This window comes from Catharus ustulatus, chromosome 2 (genome assembly GCF_009819885.2).
Source record: "Catharus ustulatus isolate bCatUst1 chromosome 2, bCatUst1.pri.v2, whole genome shotgun sequence".
Lineage (NCBI taxonomy): Eukaryota > Metazoa > Chordata > Aves > Passeriformes > Turdidae > Catharus > Catharus ustulatus.
In genome coordinates this window covers 111,306,136-111,323,320 of record NC_046222.1, presented here as the reverse complement: position 1 = coordinate 111,323,320, position 17,185 = coordinate 111,306,136, and the positions used below count along the sequence as shown (strand labels likewise).

General features: G+C 38.4%; 1 protein-coding gene across 1 annotated transcript in view; it reads right to left on the bottom strand.

Annotated features, from left to right (window-relative positions):
- The window catches only part of PDK3 (pyruvate dehydrogenase kinase 3), a 51,861-nt gene that overhangs the window by 20,016 nt on the left and 14,660 nt on the right, over window positions 1-17,185 (bottom strand). The window contains exons 2-3 of the mRNA XM_033052766.2: window positions 12,209-12,350; window positions 5,512-5,583 (exon numbers count right to left, since the gene is read on the bottom strand). Of these exons, the coding sequence (XP_032908657.1) occupies window positions 5,512-5,583; window positions 12,209-12,350 (214 nt within the window). The remainder of the gene's footprint in view (window positions 1-5,511; window positions 5,584-12,208; window positions 12,351-17,185) is intronic.

The following is a 17,185-nucleotide window of genomic DNA, read 5'->3' as shown; positions in this document are numbered from 1 at the left end:
TTCACTCATGTGTTTCCATAAAGCAGATGCTTTTAAAGGTGCAAACATAAGAAGAATATAGGCACATTTCAAAGTAGCAGACCACAAATCAGAACACATCTCCTTAATCTTAACACTCATTCCGTACAGTCCCTCTACCTGCTACACCCCTGAAAGCCACAAAGCTTTTATTGTACTCAAACTGTGGGAGACCCAATCAAGGAATTTTTAAACCGTTTATGGGATTAACTGGGAATACTCCAGAACAGCTCTGAAAATGTTTAATTAATTTTTTGTCCACAATTCTGTGTATTTTCAAAACCACAAAGAATAAATAATGCAATTGGTTTGACAAATGAGAAATTATGAATAAGAAGTTATTTAGTTAAGTGAGCTTCAGTGGTTTCCGTATTAACAGAAGAATTATTAAGGCATTACCACAGGTGTTAAATAAATGAAGGCTAAAAAATTATGCAAATACAAGAAATAACTTGTGTTGTGACATTCATTAATTAACTTCCTGATAATCTGTATATATTATCCCATTTTGATTTATTGTTACAGTGCAAGAAAACAAGCATAAGAAAGTCAATATAGAGACAAAGGGATTTTTTTTTTTAGTGTCCCTTATGGATAATATTACCTGAAAGATGAAGAACACTAACATAATGAGTAGAATAAAAACCCTTTTAAATGCAACAAATGCAATGATTTGGGGGTTTTCTGAATGGTTGCTCTTTTTTGAATGAGTGCTAGCTGGCAGCTGAGTATCACCAGAAAGGTAAAAGTTCACACTCAGAAAGATTTCTGTACTAGAAAGTGTATCTACTTCCAAAGTTCAAAACTAATTACAGTAGCATTTCACATTACATAAAAGTAACAAGATGGCACCTTCTTAATCTGATGAACTCCAATATTTACTTAGCTCAAACTGCTTACAGAACAACTACTTTAATTGCAGCGCTGCAGAAAGGAAGGCTCCTTGTTTACCAAGTTCCTTGTGCGTTATCTCAGACATGCTGGCATGTCAGTGGCTCCCAGTTCCAAAACACTCCCCTGCACACCCTCCCTTGAGAGGGTCACAAAGTGAAAAATCAGCAAAGAAACTCGGGGGTGTAGAGGCTGGACTAAGTGTCCTTTGAGAGCACACCTGAACAGCATGTTTTACAAACCCTTCAATTTTTGAAACAGTTTCAGCCTCTAGTGTTTACTGGATAGTGACATCTTGGGAAATTTCCAACACCTCTGCCCGCTTGCACCCTTCACCAAGCGTGGACACCTTATCTCAGGGCTCCTGTTATCACACTGTTTGGCAGAACTGCAGAAAAACTTCCACCTGACGCCTCCACTGCTCAAAAAAAAATATTTGTGTTACCAAAAAGGTAACCTACCATTTGACAAATGCCCACACTACTGACAGTGACAGTAATGTGGCAATGCTGCAGTGAGGCTTCATAAGGTCTGCTAGCCAACAGAAGGCAACAGAGAAACTGAAACACTTCTGAAATGCTTCATTAGAACAATGCCAAGGGAAAAAAAAATCTCTTCAAAGGATTTTGCCCAACATTCACAAAAAAAGTAACACCCAAGAACATCCATCTGCCCTCCAATTCATACACTAGGAGCAGAGCGCAGCTGGGCCACCCTGAAAAACACTACCTTTAGTGTCTGCACCTATTCCTATAACCACTCAGCCTCTGTACTGCTGCCTTTGCTGGCCCCACACTGTAACATTTTAGGGACCACAGAGCTGAAAGTGGGCTATTTTTCCACTACACCCATTTCCCAATCCACTTCACTGTGTGGCCTCACACAGAGCTGTGTCAGTACATGAATGACATCTGTAATACTGTAACACTAATAGAGAAAATTGTTTCCTCAGAAAGAGAGCCCAAACTCTGAGAACACCAGAGCAGGCTCCCCAGACAAGCAGCGATAAAACCACAAATAGTCAGGGGACAGTTTTCTGTTCAACTGATAAAAGCACTGCACCATTTTATAAAACAGAAATTGAAGAACTACTGCCAACACTGATAGAGCACATCTGTGGATATCCAACCTCATTAATGGATCAGTTTAGCTCCCCTTCTCTCCTCTGCTACTGTTACCCTGATTAGCCAGAACAGAAAATGAAGTCCACCTCAGCTGACAGAAGTCCAACAAAGCACTCTTTCATTTCCAAAAACCAACTTCTGTGCTATTCTTCATGCTTTTTGACTATCTGAGGTGGACAGCATGTTCAGCTCCAAACAGAAGGTGCTGGGATGGTACTGCAACTGGCACTTCCACCCAGGCAAGGCTCACATCTTGTGACACTAATTAAGGAAGAGGAGATGGGGGCCATTATGAAATGCCTAAATCAACCTGATATTCCACAGGCCTAAGACAAGGATGGGCATTCAATGGCCAAAGGATGCAAGGCTGGGTCTTCTGTCCTATGAGCCATATACCCTGTAACATGAACCTGTAAAATGTGCTGTTCTACAGGAACAGGACAGTGGACAGGAGCCAAGAGACGAACCCCTCTTTATAGGCTGCTCTTGGCAAGGTACTCAGAGATACCCCACGGATACTGCCTGCACAAAAAAAGCTTTGGTCCAAAAGACCTTCTAGCTTCTAGGTTTTTCTTTAAGCAAACCAATCTGGCTGAAGAACTATTCCTATTTATGCATCCCTAAAGACACTTAAAGTCTCAGATAAATTACTCAAATTCCATATGTAATGATACGTGTAATCAGAAAAGAATAGAAAACTTTAATGCAAACTTAAATGAACTCAAATGTGGGGGTTTCCCCAATGAAAAGTAGCTCATTTAACTACCAGCACTCCTGATACTTTCTGACCATACTGATATGCTTCTGAACACAAGACATAAAAGTAGGATAGGACTAGATAGCAGCAACATGGAATATTGACACAGGAGTTGAGAAATTTGTTAGCTTTATCTGTGGGTTATTATAAGATAAAAATTGACACAGTTAAGAGTATTTTTTGAAAGACAGTTTGCAAAGAATATTTTAAAAATTCTAATTACAAGTCAATATGCAATTAAATGGCATAGCCTTCAGGAAGTTAGGAATAGATGACATCCCAGAGCAGTAAGTACGACTTTCTCATCTAGTTAGCCTATCCAATACTGCCAAAAAGAACAGATCTGCTCTTTAATCTGATAATACACTTTTAATCTCTTTTCACAGGCCAGATGCAGTACAGAAGACAACTCTCACTATCAAAGACCCTAGCTGAACTTCACCTCAATAGGTAGCAATAAATTCCATGCATCCTTATTATATGTACTTAATTACACAGAATGCAACAACTGCACGATTTCAAAGCTTTTAACAAACAGTTATCCTGAATGATATTGTTATTTGCTTCATTATGAAATATTTGTTCTGTCATACTCATATAGAGCATCGCAAACAGTATTTGCAGTTGCCATGAAACAATATCAAGAATGCCATAGCCATATGGCAGAATCAGAAAATTCATGTGTTAATTATAAGACTCTAAAAATAGATCTCTAGGAGAACTACTCATTAGTCTTTATAAATACATAAATTTATTAAACTGTGATCTACCTTGAACCTGTGAAATTCACAAAAAGCTGAAATTCAGTTACCTAAATACAGAACACCAAAGATGGTTTCAGAAGCTACATAACCACCTTGCCTCAACCCACATATCCTCAACCCACAGGACATTTTAGGCTTAAGAAGACCTGTGTTACATTTGCCAAGCTCAGTCAGGTGTTTAGGACAGCTCAGGTCATCTCAGAGAGCAACACACACCTAAGTTTTGGTAACTTAATCCCATAAAGGAAAGTATGCTGATAAAATAGTCACAAACAGAAATTCCTGTGTCATCAGCAAACAGTAAATACAGAATCACAAAATGTAACAGCTAGCGGTGCTTGAAAAACGGTTTTGTTTTATCCTCTACAGAATAAGCACGTCTAGAATGCCACTAAAACCCACCAAATCTATTTACAAAAGCTTTTAAAATGGGATGCTCTATAGCCTTCAGTCTGTTGACATTACTATTACAATCTTTACTTTTTTTTCCTGAACATATTCTCAACTTTAATAAAAAACCAGACATTTTTTAATTCTCCAGTTCTTCAGTTAGAGCAACTAATTATCCTTTCTTACAGTGACCTTATTTTTCTGGCACACACAGACTTCCAGTGTCTCCAATACCTTGTTTTTTTGCCAGTCTAAACAAATGCCTTCAGCATTATTCAGAGGTGGAATTATCCAAGTCTCTAAATCTTGTTCTTTTTACATCAATACTGTCTGTGAGTGCTTTAATTTCTTAAAAGGTAGTACCCAGAACTGCAGGCAGCATTCCAGCATTGTACTCACTGTGAGTAAATGCTTACTTTCCCCTTGTTCAATAGCACTACAATTCACTCAGTCTGTAATCCTTATGGCTCTTCCAACAGCTCTGCCATGCAGGTAACTTCCTACTCCTGCACTTGAGCTTCTCCTACATGTATTGGTTGAAACACAAAAGCTGAAGTGTCTACATCTCAGACAACATGCCCATAACCAAAAGAGCGTAACATTTGAAATGAAGCACCTCCTAAAGCCCTTATTTAACCTAATGTAACATGACAGTTAATGTATCTGAAATTTGCTGAAGGCAAAACACCATTTTTGCACAGCACAGGCCACATGGTGCACAAACAGAGCAAGATGTCTTATGAAACTCTCTATAAAGCACTGCTTGATCATGTGGGATTTCAGAGCTTAAAAAGAAATCTGAAAAGCAAACTACCCTAAGAAAGCTAATTAATGGAACAAAAAGCCTGCAAAAAGTAATATCCTGAAACAAAGTTGACTGCTGTAGGTACAGGGTAACAATAGACCCTAGTGTTGGATAGGTGTGTGTGTGTTTTTTGTTGTTTTGTTTTCAAATCTTTGATGCATATGTTGCACCTGCTGCTCTCACATGTGGGTTTCTTTTCTGTTTTATGCATATACATTTCAAAGAAACATTCTAATGGTAATTTCAATATCATTTTGTTGATAAAGAAAATTGACTAAGTTTTCCTTTCTTCTCAAGTAGTGTTATTCAGTGAAGTAGGTGAGCACCACTAACTGAAGACGATTAAAAAAGCTTTTCAATAATAACAATGACTGACACATTAGAATGCTTTCAAACTAAAAAAACAAATCTAACTATTAATATGTTAACATATTTTATACACAACATAGCACTAAGCTCAATGTATACTGAAATGATCTTTTAGTCTTTAGTAGCTGATACACAAATATAGCCTCACAACCATGTTGTTTTCTCAATATAGCCTTGGAGGAAGCATTTCACGCCCAAACTACCAATCTGCTTAAATACAAAATACATTGTTAAGCACTTAGATACCTACATTCTACTCCAGATTACAATTTTGGCTTTTACCATACATATTCTACCTTAAAAATAAGGTACCTGTTTTCCTGTAGCACAAAACTACTTGGTATTTGAGACAGCTTATTTTAAAATGGACTGTTAGAAAAAAAAATTACTCACTCATCCAGAACATGAGGATCCTCAGGACTTTTATTTTCATATTCTAAAAGCTCAAGGAAACTCTGCATGTACCTGAAATAAGCAAAAATTATAAAAAGATAATTAAAATATTTAAACTCAAAATACTTCTGAATTTCTTTAATTTTAAGACTACAGGGTCATGTAAAAATAATAGATGCACAGTACACAGTTCTCTGCAAAGACTAAAAGTAAGTGGGATGCTGCAACAAAGCGAAAGAAAGCAACTACAATATATTATATTAAGTTTAGAAGTATTACTTATAACCTTACAGTCTGCAATTCAGGAGGATTGCTATATAAATCAAACTGAAGTTAACAGAAGTACCTCCGCACAGGTATGTCTGTAATTTCAGGTAGTTTGTCCCTGTACTTTGATTTTTCCACTCATTCACTTTGTACAGATGTTAGTTTGTTCCCATATTGCTCAGAGAGCAATTCAACTTTTCTTTCAAAATAAAGCTCAGGGGAACACTCTCCAAAAAGCACAATAAAAGGACTGCACCAAGCTGGTCCTACCAGAGTACTCCAGGAGAGCACACCCATTCACACACTCCCACAGCTCCTCTGTGTGACACAATCCTCTGTTTCATAAAAACCCCTCTTACACAACACAGCTCTCTTCTGTTCACATTTGGTTCACATGAGATTAACTGAGGCTTAGAGGTAGCACAGAGGACCCAAATCCAAAGCCCTCAACATGAAGGTGGTAGTCTGCTCTGTAGGACACTGGCCCAACACCAGCGTAAGTTCTGCCACCTCACACACAGCACTGCCCAGAGCAGGTGTCACCCCTGGAGTAGGTGCATTCAGCAGCACCAATGGAGCTTTAAGGACTACAGAACCAGGATCCGTTTTCTGAGGTCAATCACACAAGGTATCAATCACACACATAAAAGGCAAGGCTTCACTGTTACCCTTCCTTCTTCACTTCTGCTTAAGCACTGCCACTCAAACTACAATATCAACACTAATCAGATGTTAATCAGATGTGCATGTCAACAGCTCTAACTCCCAGCAGTGGGGAAATAGATGAAAAAACCAAACAAACCTTTCTTGCACATGAAAACAACTAATTGAAAGGTCTAAACAGCTAGACCTAACACAAGAGAGAAAAGATAACCACGGAGCCTACACAAGGAAAAGCAAAACAAGTAACCAAGCCTCTCCCTTTACAGTAGCAGCTACCCAGTAGATTAGGTCAGCTCAACAAAATGACCTGTGCATAAGCTCTTTTGGTAGCAGTTCTATGTTAAGACCAGCTTAATAAGGCTATGAAACTTCACCCTGCAACTTCAAGCTACAGTGAAGCTTTGGACAACACTGTTGTCTATGTGACTCCCTCCAGAACCACATGCCACTTACTCCACCCCCACTTCAAGCTGCAACCACAGGTCACAGTGACATTCCTCAGGGACATTTGACATTTTCAACATTGTCAGCACAGGAACACCAGCTCCTGTCCCTCACTGCATTTATGCCCTCCTGCAAAGATAGGGAACCATTACAGAAATCCCCCAAATATTTGTCACCTGCAAGTAGGGCATGTAGCTCATACCTCTAGTATTGCTTATTTTAAAAGATGTTATTTCATGCTGCAAAGAGATGGCACCAGCTCACAACCATCACACTCTGAACTCAGGTGATTCACATGCAGCAATTAAATCATGATCATGTTCACTCAGAGGTGCATGTTCTTCAACCCCCAGGTGTCATCATGTAATACCAGCAAAGTCCCTTTTCCGAAAGACACCGCCACACTTGAGAAACAAGGTAACAGGTTGTTTTTAATACAAACCTCCTACCATAAATGTCAAACATCAGCACTCCTGTGCAGACACAAGGATAAAACAGCAATGAATGCTGCTGGTGCTGAGGGCAGCTGATACCTGATTTTTGTACTGTGTGGATTTGACTGGTTTGCTGACATTACTGGTGAAATTATGGAAACTGGCAATGCTTTTCCTTTAGAGGTCTCTCCTTCTGATTCTGAAGTAAAGGAAATACTACTTCAGAAGTTCATCAGCAAAAGCACTGTATACAGCAAGTTAGTTCAGAGAAAAGGGGAACTTCAAACCTAAGTTACTCAAGTTTCTTCCAAGCCTGTGACTAAATCAAGCTAGAAAAAGTCACTTCATGTCAAACAACCCTAAATAACTGCTGAGTGCCTACCACTGTACACCACCCAATCTGGGATGTTGTAATACCCTGTGTCTTATGTCTCTGAACAGAAACTCAGAGCTGCAAATGCTGTACACATTTTTCTTTCATGCAGGTGTGATTTCCAGTTTGTACACCAAATACAGCCCCCCACCCCACTCCCTCTCTCCTAAACAGCTCAAAATCAGAGAAATTAAGGAAAAACGTGTTAAAAAGGAAATTGATAACTCTGGTCTTAACGACTACCACCATTACACTCTGAGGACAGGTGAGCAGCCAGCAACGCAATTCATTCCTTTGAAAGTGTGTGTGAAAAAGACATTCTCTTTTCATACAATCCACCTACTTCCTTGCATTTTCTTTCAATTTGAATTGTAGGTGTAGAGAGGGATAAATGAAGGTGGTAACTACAGGATTTATCAAGCAATGAAAAGCAAGACCTTGTGATGTTAAACATAATTCATATACAATTACCAGCCAGAAAGAACAAAAGAAAAAGTACCAGAATAATGCATGAATTGCTGTATCATTAATAAATCAATACAACTATACAGAATACAAATAAAAAAATCCAGCATATATGAGAAAAAGAGAATGTCAGTTATATTTTGCTATATTTGGCGAGTCATCAAAAGCAGAAATCAAAATCTATGCCCTTCAAACATATTGTCTTTCTAGTGTTTAATTTTTTATCACAATACACTACAATTCATTGGGCAAGCACATTGGTTTCAAGCACCCTTTTTGCCTTGTTCTTCTGTTAATTACTGCCACATAGATTGAATTCTTGCTAGTCTGCCAAATGCAATAATTTTAGAATGGAACACTTCATACGTGAAAGCACTGCAAAAGTCCATAATGTAAGCTCTGGGTTTTCTTTTCTTACAAAACTCATACAAGATACTTCTGCTTTCTCCCTGATGTGTATTTCACTAAGATTTTCCTTTACACTCATTCTAATACCAAAGCACTAAAATGATAAAACAAATCTCCATGGTAACATAATCTTGTTAGCATAGTCTCAATGTAGAAAATAGAGAAAAAAAAAATTATTAATCCCCAAACTGTACGCATTTCTCTAATGGGTTTTTCCCAAGAGAGAAATGGAAATGTATAGCATTTAGTAAGGAAAAGCACTAAAGAAAAATAGAAAAATTTGTCCAGGGCTAAATAAAATGTGAATTTTACATATAATTGAGTAACATACTGTGCAAACCTCATGCTTACTTTTGATATTTTATCAGCTCTAACCTTATCCATTGTAAGGTTTTATTGTAACTACTTTCCCTCCTCACATTAGTGACCATATCCTTTATTAAACAATTCTGCCATATGTTCAGTATCCTACCTGCACTTTAGCTATAGTGCCCTCTCAAAGCTGGCCTTAAAAAGGCCCACTTCTTTGGATCAAGCAAGTTGCCCATTGATTTTGAAAAGCTGAAAACAAGGTGCTGGTTGTTGATCTGTCTGCTATTTGGAATCACTGCAGTTCACAGCCAGAACATATTAACTGTGTTGCTGTCTTGAGTCTCTTTAGTCCTTCCCTACTCCTTGCAAAAGATACACATAAATTAAACTTTGAACTAGAACTGGGACAGAGCTGATGTTTTACCTTTACTGAAATGCAAAACTATTCTTTTCAGTTTGATGAGAGTTCACTCTCTGGGTAATGCCAGCTTTACTCAGGAAAGTGTAGCTGAGCTGTACAAAGGAAGGACGGTGGTCTTGCCTCTCCTCAGTGCTGCAACTCCAGGCTGAGGAGCCCAGAAAGAAAGGAGAAAAAACCAACAGAGCACCTTTCCCAAGGGCAATCAAGCGATCAGCTGTAAAATCTGATAGGCAGCGAGGCACAGAAGCAAAGTGCCTCCAGCACCGCCATGGAGATGGACTGGAGAAGGAGAGAACAGGCCTTGCCTGCAGCAGAGAACCAGGCTGCCTCCCAAGGGAACCATAAGGGGTGAGAAACAGAGGCAATCCAGCATGTTTGATGGCTGGAAGCAGAGAGGATTGATGGGAAAGGATCCATGCTGTACTGCAGGCAGGGCCGATTTCTTACTCCTCTGTTTACAGATCCACTTTAATTTAAAAGCCTAACAAAACCCATCTTAAAGATTAGGACCTTTCTGTATTAATTTTTGGCATGCTGGCATTAAGGAATAGATTGGGAACTCAAATGTTAAAGGTCCAGCTAAAAGCACATAAAAACATAAGTTTCCTAGTGTAAAATCATAGTAAAAGTGAACAAAACATGCTTATGACTATATAAATTACTGAATATTAGCAAATAAATATATTAAAGTGAATAAAGAATTAAATGTCTTGCTCACTTGTGGCAAATGTACAACAGATTTCTGCTTGCCTATTAATGAACCGCGAAGCTTAAACAAAGATTAGCAAAAACAAAGGCTCGTGAAATCTGACCCTCAAAGATTTTCTTGAAGTGGTTTTGAAGTGCATTAAGAAGAGGCTTTTTCATTTTACAAGCTCACAAAACAGCTGAACAACTAACCTTATATTTGTTTATTCTACTACATAAACCTCAGGAATCTCACTCTGGGTATCTCAACTTTAGGTTAAGAAACTATAAATGTGTTTCAAAACCTGCTATCAGCATAATTTCATCACAGTCAAGGTCATTCATACTCAAGTTAATAAAACCTTCGGTTTGGTCTTTTTAAAAGATAAATTTAGAAATAAATTTTGCCCAAGGTTCATCATCAGGACTTTGTAAATGTTTAATTATGCAATTAAAAACCTTTGAACAGAAAAATAAGAACTAAGTTCTTTGAAGTCCACACCTATAATCAGGGAGAAAAAATGCTACAATTACTTTTTTCACTTTTGACATAAGATGATAAAAATATTCTTACATAATGAAGATACTCCTTTACACAAAAACTCTTAGTTAATTATGGATCAAAATTAGAAGAAAATTATGGCAAACACTTTGATTTCAAACTTCCATCTCTGGGCTTGATGTCCATTCCAACTTCTGCAGCACATTAGAACCTGGTATTTTAGCCTGTCCAACAAATAACTATTGGTCTACAGTTGAGTGCAAATCACGTTGTCATATGACACTCGATGCTGCTTTTTTTCATTTGGAGTTTTGGGGATCTTTTTCCTTTTATTAATAAGTAGTATCTATTGTGGCCATAGAAATCATCGTGAGTCCTCAAACCTCTTCAACAAAAATTGTGAAGGGGCCCTCCACTCTGAAGACCCATTCAGTTCCTTTGCCAAAGGGATCCAGATGTTGCTTAGCTCTGTATAGGCAGGGGAGAAGCACAAGCCACAGCACAGACATTTGGACTGAAGTATTATGCTGCAGTCCCTATGGAAAAATTATTTCCTTTTCTTCATTCACCTATTTGTCCACATTTCATTAAAGACAGCTTCACAAGTCAACCAGATCAGAAAAGCCTAAAAGGCCTGCATATTACCTACTCTTTTTCACAAGCACAACAACTTCCTGTGACATTAGACACACAGAAAGCCTTTAAACCTTGCAAACTGCCACTTAACCACAAAGTGACTGTGTGGCCCCACAGCATTTACACTCACTTGAAGCACTTCATCACTATACTTGAAGTGGTCATCAAGACATCCTCTGTTACCTTGCAAAGACAAACACAATACCACATATCCTAATTTATATTTTCTAAGTCTGAAGCTTGATAAATAGGAGACCCGAGCCAGTAAACATACAATCATCACAGAAGCTCTTGGCTCAAGGACAATGACTGAATTTAACACAAGCCTACAACATTAGCTACTTTTCCAATTAAATAAGCTGCAACTCACAAAGGGATACTGCAAAAATATTTTTACAAAGAGTCTTTGGAAAAGTATTAACAGGCAAATGGACAATAAATAGCCCAAGAATAACGATTTTTCTGTGCTTAATACATCCAAGGCAGCAGCCTCCAAGTCTCCCTGAACATGCAATTAGGCTAGAAATTAATTACTGTGGAAAAGATGACAGGACTTTGAATCACTTTGGATCCATGCTAGCTATTACAATGGAGAATTTGTTTACTGGATGATACCAGTAAACCCATTTTGACCCATTCCATAACTTCCACTGAATACCAAGTTACGTTTTTAAAGATTTAGTGAGAAAAATAGATGAGGTTTTAATTTTCTCTCAGTGTCTTTGATAAAGGAAGAATAAGGAGAAAGACCAGATATTTCAAGAAGCCACGAGCGCAATACAATAAGGAACGTTTAAAAAGCTTGCTCTTGGAAGTTATGGACTCATTTTAATTAGCTGGGAGACAACAGTATGTTTGTACTAACTTACAAGACTAACTAACAAATCCTTAGCTGGGATCCACATGAGTATATACTCCACATTAGACAGAAGAAAATGACACTTCATTTGACAAGACACACTATAAACAATTCAAGGCAGAAAACTGACCAATTCAGAAAAATTCAATGATTCTCTGTTGCAAGCAAAACAACGCATACATTATTAGTTTCACAACCTTTCAATACACTTTTTTTTTAAACTTACCAACTCTGTACCAGCCCAACCGAAGGCCTGTTCAGTAAATTATCAGGCAGCAAATTGACTTCCCTCATGGTGTTCGCCAGTCGCACGGGAAGCTCCTTCCGCAGGAACATGTACGAAGTCTTCTCACAGGCATTGTCACGACCTGGCAGAAGGAAGGAAAAACAGATGCCCATTGCAGATCAAATTTTAGACTGTCTAATGTTAGAAACTTTTAAAAAAACACTTGTGAAAATAAAGTTTTAATACAATTTCAGTACTTGCCTTTACTTTCCTCTCATTCACAAGACACATTTTAAACTTTTGCCTTCCAAGAGCTTAATCCCTTTCTTCTGACATTCTTCCACATTTCACATCCTCTCATTTTCTCTCCCACAAACAAAAATCTCTCATCATAGAAATAAAATCCATCAAACATTTGATATTACCTGGAAATAAGACCCCAAGATACTAGCTTTCATCCATACAACTTTTATACTAAAGTGAGCTTTTAAAAAGTAAACGCTGCACACATAAGAGGGTGAGGAGTGAAAACAAAAGGAGGAAACAATGACAACAGTTTGCTGTTTGCCACAAGTTCTTCAACCTTTAGTACTTTAACAATTGAGCAGCACTTGGTGAAACCAGCACAGGCCATCATTCCTCCTAGGACTGGCCTACAAGATTCTCAGTAGAGACCTGGAAGAAAAGTCCATTGCTTATCACCACATTCTCATTTGGAAAGGCCTCAGCTAAGATTACCCTTAACTTTCACTTTTAAAATACATTTTTATTCTGCTAGTATTTTGAAAATAAAACATTAAACCTCCCCAGCCATATAGTCAGAAACCAAATAAATGAATCCAGCAAAATAACAATACCTTCCTGCATACATATGGTAACAGCATTCATTCTCTGAAGCCATCCTATACAAATTGAAAGACTGACATGACTAAGAGCACTCTTAAGCTAAAGTAGTTACTAAGGATACCTATAAAATTTTAACTACAAATATTTAAAAGCACAGGATATTAAGCTACTTGCCCAAGTAGTTCAAATGGAAGATCAGACTTGACTTAACATAGTTTTTTGTATTTTGCAACTTTAAACAAGTGGGGAAAGTCCCATCATAACTAATTTCTAAAGAATCCAGGTAAATTAATTTTTTTTTTAAAGTCCATGTTTTAGTCGTAATGAACAGCCAGGATTCTGCTTTCATCTAGAAAGACAGGTCTTTCCTGTCTTTTGTGATGATAACCAGTTCAACCATCTGCAAAATTTCTGAGTGAAGGCATAAAGTAAGAGCCATAAATTATATGTTCAAGCCAACCAGAAAGTGCTAAAAGCACTGCTAGGCACATAATCACTGAGATTTGCAATTTGCAGGATTCAAGTAAAATGTAACCAGCACAATCAAGGAGTTATTTCTAAAGACAGTCCCATTACAATCACAGAGTTTTCACCTTCTTTACATAGGTAATGTGCAATGATGGATTAGTTCCCAAACCCTAACATTAGCTTGGGGAATATGCAGGAAGGTTTAGGATTTCCTTTTTTCCTGTTCATTTAGGTATCATCAATCTGGAGCTCATTAAATTCTGATAGAGCTACCAATTCCATTACAGTTCTTCCAGTAAACATTTGGATCTATTTTACTTGCTTGCATTTTCACATCTCAATTACAAATACACACATCCTTTCAAAATTAGACAAAGGAAACAAGACATTACATTGCTTTCTGTGAAGCACAGTAATGATTTCAGAGTTCGATCCTTCAAGTAAATCAGATACTGATACACTTACAACAGAGGACAGACACGTGTTTGTTCACAGGTCACTGTCTACAGCAGTTCTTTAAAGACTGAGGCTGGACAAAGGGAAAGACTCTCTGACTCAGCTCAGCCTGTACCTTCTGAGCTGGAAAACCCCTCAAAACAAAAACAACTGCTTTGTCCCAAGAGTGACTGAGAGCAAGTGCAGTGATTCTCTAGGTGATAAAAAGCAAAAGGAATGAAAGACAGCTCATACAGAAAATAAGAAAATTAAGAACAAGAATCCACAGCTCATGGGTTTGCGCAAGGCAAACAAAAGCTGCTACAGACAAACAGGACTGGCTGAAGAGACCCACATCCTCTCCTCCCATATGCAAGGGTACATCTCTACTCAATCTGAGCCCCAGCAGCTCTAAGCCATCTCTTTTTAAGGATCTGCCTTGCCCTGTTGTACAGTCGCATTTTAGGTACAGAGCCCTTTGGGGTGCCTTTGCACGTTCAGTGCAGGAAGAGGAAAGGAAGCTCTGGTTTAAGACTTCCCAGCTTACAAGCTTGCTTCAGCATAAGTTCAGCTCATCTGTTTGGTGTGGTTCTTGTATCAGCTCCTCAGCTGCAGTCAGTTTATCTGAGAGCCTCCACAGAGCTGCTTCAGCATTTACCATCAGGTCAGCCTGCCTGCCAGATATCACATGCACGGCAAGACAGAATGGCCACCCACAAGGAGCAGCAGTAATTAGACAGCCTCCAGCTTTCAAAGCAAAAGTGTAGTGTCCTGACACTGTTCCTTGGCTGCTGTTCCTCACAGCAACCCCTGTACAACCACTTCCATCAAAAGAAGGGACATCAGACTAAGTAAAAAAATCCCTTAGTCTGTATGTTAGGTATTTTCTTAATACAATTTATTACCAGTTATATGATAGTTGCATGTATGATAAAGTAAGTTCTAAAGATATTTCCAGAAACAGCATTCTAATAAGCTGCAATGAGACTTCTGCATGTTTACCCTACAGATAGTTTAATATTTTTTTTTCAAAGGCTGACTTTAATATCGATCTAGTAATTCCATCTATTTTTCAAAGCAATCTTTCTTGACTTTGTTCTGACTCCAGGTGGGTCAATACATCGCCAGCATCAGGCTTTTGTCTTAAACAGCACAGACTAAAGTCAGTCTAAATCTACCAGTTTCAGTTCAAAGGAATTTGAAATCACTTTCTCAGGGTTAAAGTGCAAGTTAAGGTTGTGAATAATCCCTCGTTGATTTACACTGCAACCCTCAACAAGTTACTCGAGAATACAAATATATGAAACAATGACCTGCTTACCTTTGTATGAATTCAAATGGCAGAAAGAATACTCATCCTATTCCCTAGTAGAAACTACACTGCACTTGGCATCAAGGGCTGAATTTAGCATTATTTACAAAAATGTAAACTCTCTAAAAGTATGCTTTTAAGAAACTGAAAATGGAAATACTAGAAGACTCAAAGTGAAACACTTCTTATCCACAGAGCCAAGAACAAAGTAAGGCATCTCATGATATACAGGGTACAGAATTTTACACACACCACCACCATTCGTTTCCCATTGCCTGTAAAACAGCAATTCTGGATTGCAATTGAACAATAATTCAGTTTTGTGGTTTAAAGTGGCATAATTGCACAGACCAAATTCTCAAATCAGGCATTGAAACAAGTTCCTTTCAACAAGTATCACACTAAGGCAACAAAAAGAACAAACCAGACAGGATACAACCTCTTTGTTACAGGTCTGCGCTGTTGCAGGGAACAAAGCAATCCCATACTAGTCTTCCTGGTAGAAAAGAACCCTATAAAGTAATTACATTTTCTAAGGGATTAGGTGTTAATTCAGGGTCAAGAGGCCCTCAGACTATCTACAGATTTTTACTCTTAGTGAAGTTACACTTGCAAGCTGATTAAAAAGTTCCTACCTACTACCTACAGTGCCTGCAACTTAACCTGGAATTTGATACAACAGAATAAAAGAAAAGCACATATCCCACTCTACTGGTACATTACACGAATTTTTAACATCTTTTAAAAGCATAGATGGATGCAACAGAAATCAAGAAAACAGTCTGTGACACAGGAATGAGTGAATCTGATAGATTCACCTAAGAAGAAATAAATAAAGAATACAGCAATGCTCTCCAAGGCCTCACAGTTCACTGGGGAGGAGGCAGCAGTAACCTTATGCATCAAGAGCCAAACAAGCATTAGACTCAAACTAGGGAAGATTCAACACTTAACTTTCAGAAACTGCCTGATGGCAAACACTGTAAAAGAGAGCAATCTGATCTGATTTAGGCATGTCTTTTACTAGTGAAGGTAGACATCTACCCAAAATTACAGTAATTTCATGATTATAAGCCGCACCTTATTATAAGCCGCAGGTGTTACAATACAGAGTGTGATAAAAGGTATCTATTCGATCACCATCTGTTGAGGTGGGGGCAGTGATCCTTATCTCAACGGCAGATATTCTGCTAATGGGCCATCCATTGAAACCAGGCAGGGCATTGTTCTTTATCTTTGCACAACCCCTCCTTCCTCCAGCGAGTCATTTTCTGCTCATGGCCACTGAGTCCCACTGTGGGACTGATAAAATTACTGCATCCCATTGGAAGTTGCTCCAGCCAGGGGGAAGAGCCCAACATTTCTTACCAAGATAAAAACAGAGGTTTTGGGACACTAAGGGAGCCCCTTTCTCCACTGGACTCCAGAGGAAAACTGGATTTCTCCACATCACCACTGGACCTCCAGAGGGAAACTGCACCTTCTGCAGGAGCACTGCTCCAACTGAGCCACATCTGTCACTGCAGGAGGATGCAGCCACCATTTAATGGGACTGCTACCAACACCCTGCCTGACGGGGTGTCAGGTTGTACTCTGACTTTGTCAGGGTTTGGAGTATGTTTCTTTGTAGTACTGCATTTCTATTTTAATTTCCCTAGTAAAGAACTGTTATTCGTAATTCTCATATTTTTGCCTGAAAGCCCCTTGATTTCAAAATTATAATAATTTGGAGGGAGGGGGTTTACATTCTCCATTTCAAAGAGAAGTTCCTGCCTTTCTCAGCAGACACCTGTCCTCCAAACTAAAACAGCAACTTTTCCTTCTTTGTCCATATATAAGCCGCACCTGATTATAAGCTGCACTTCAGATTTGGACCAAAATTTTAGTCAAAATAGTGCGGCTTATAATCGTGAAAT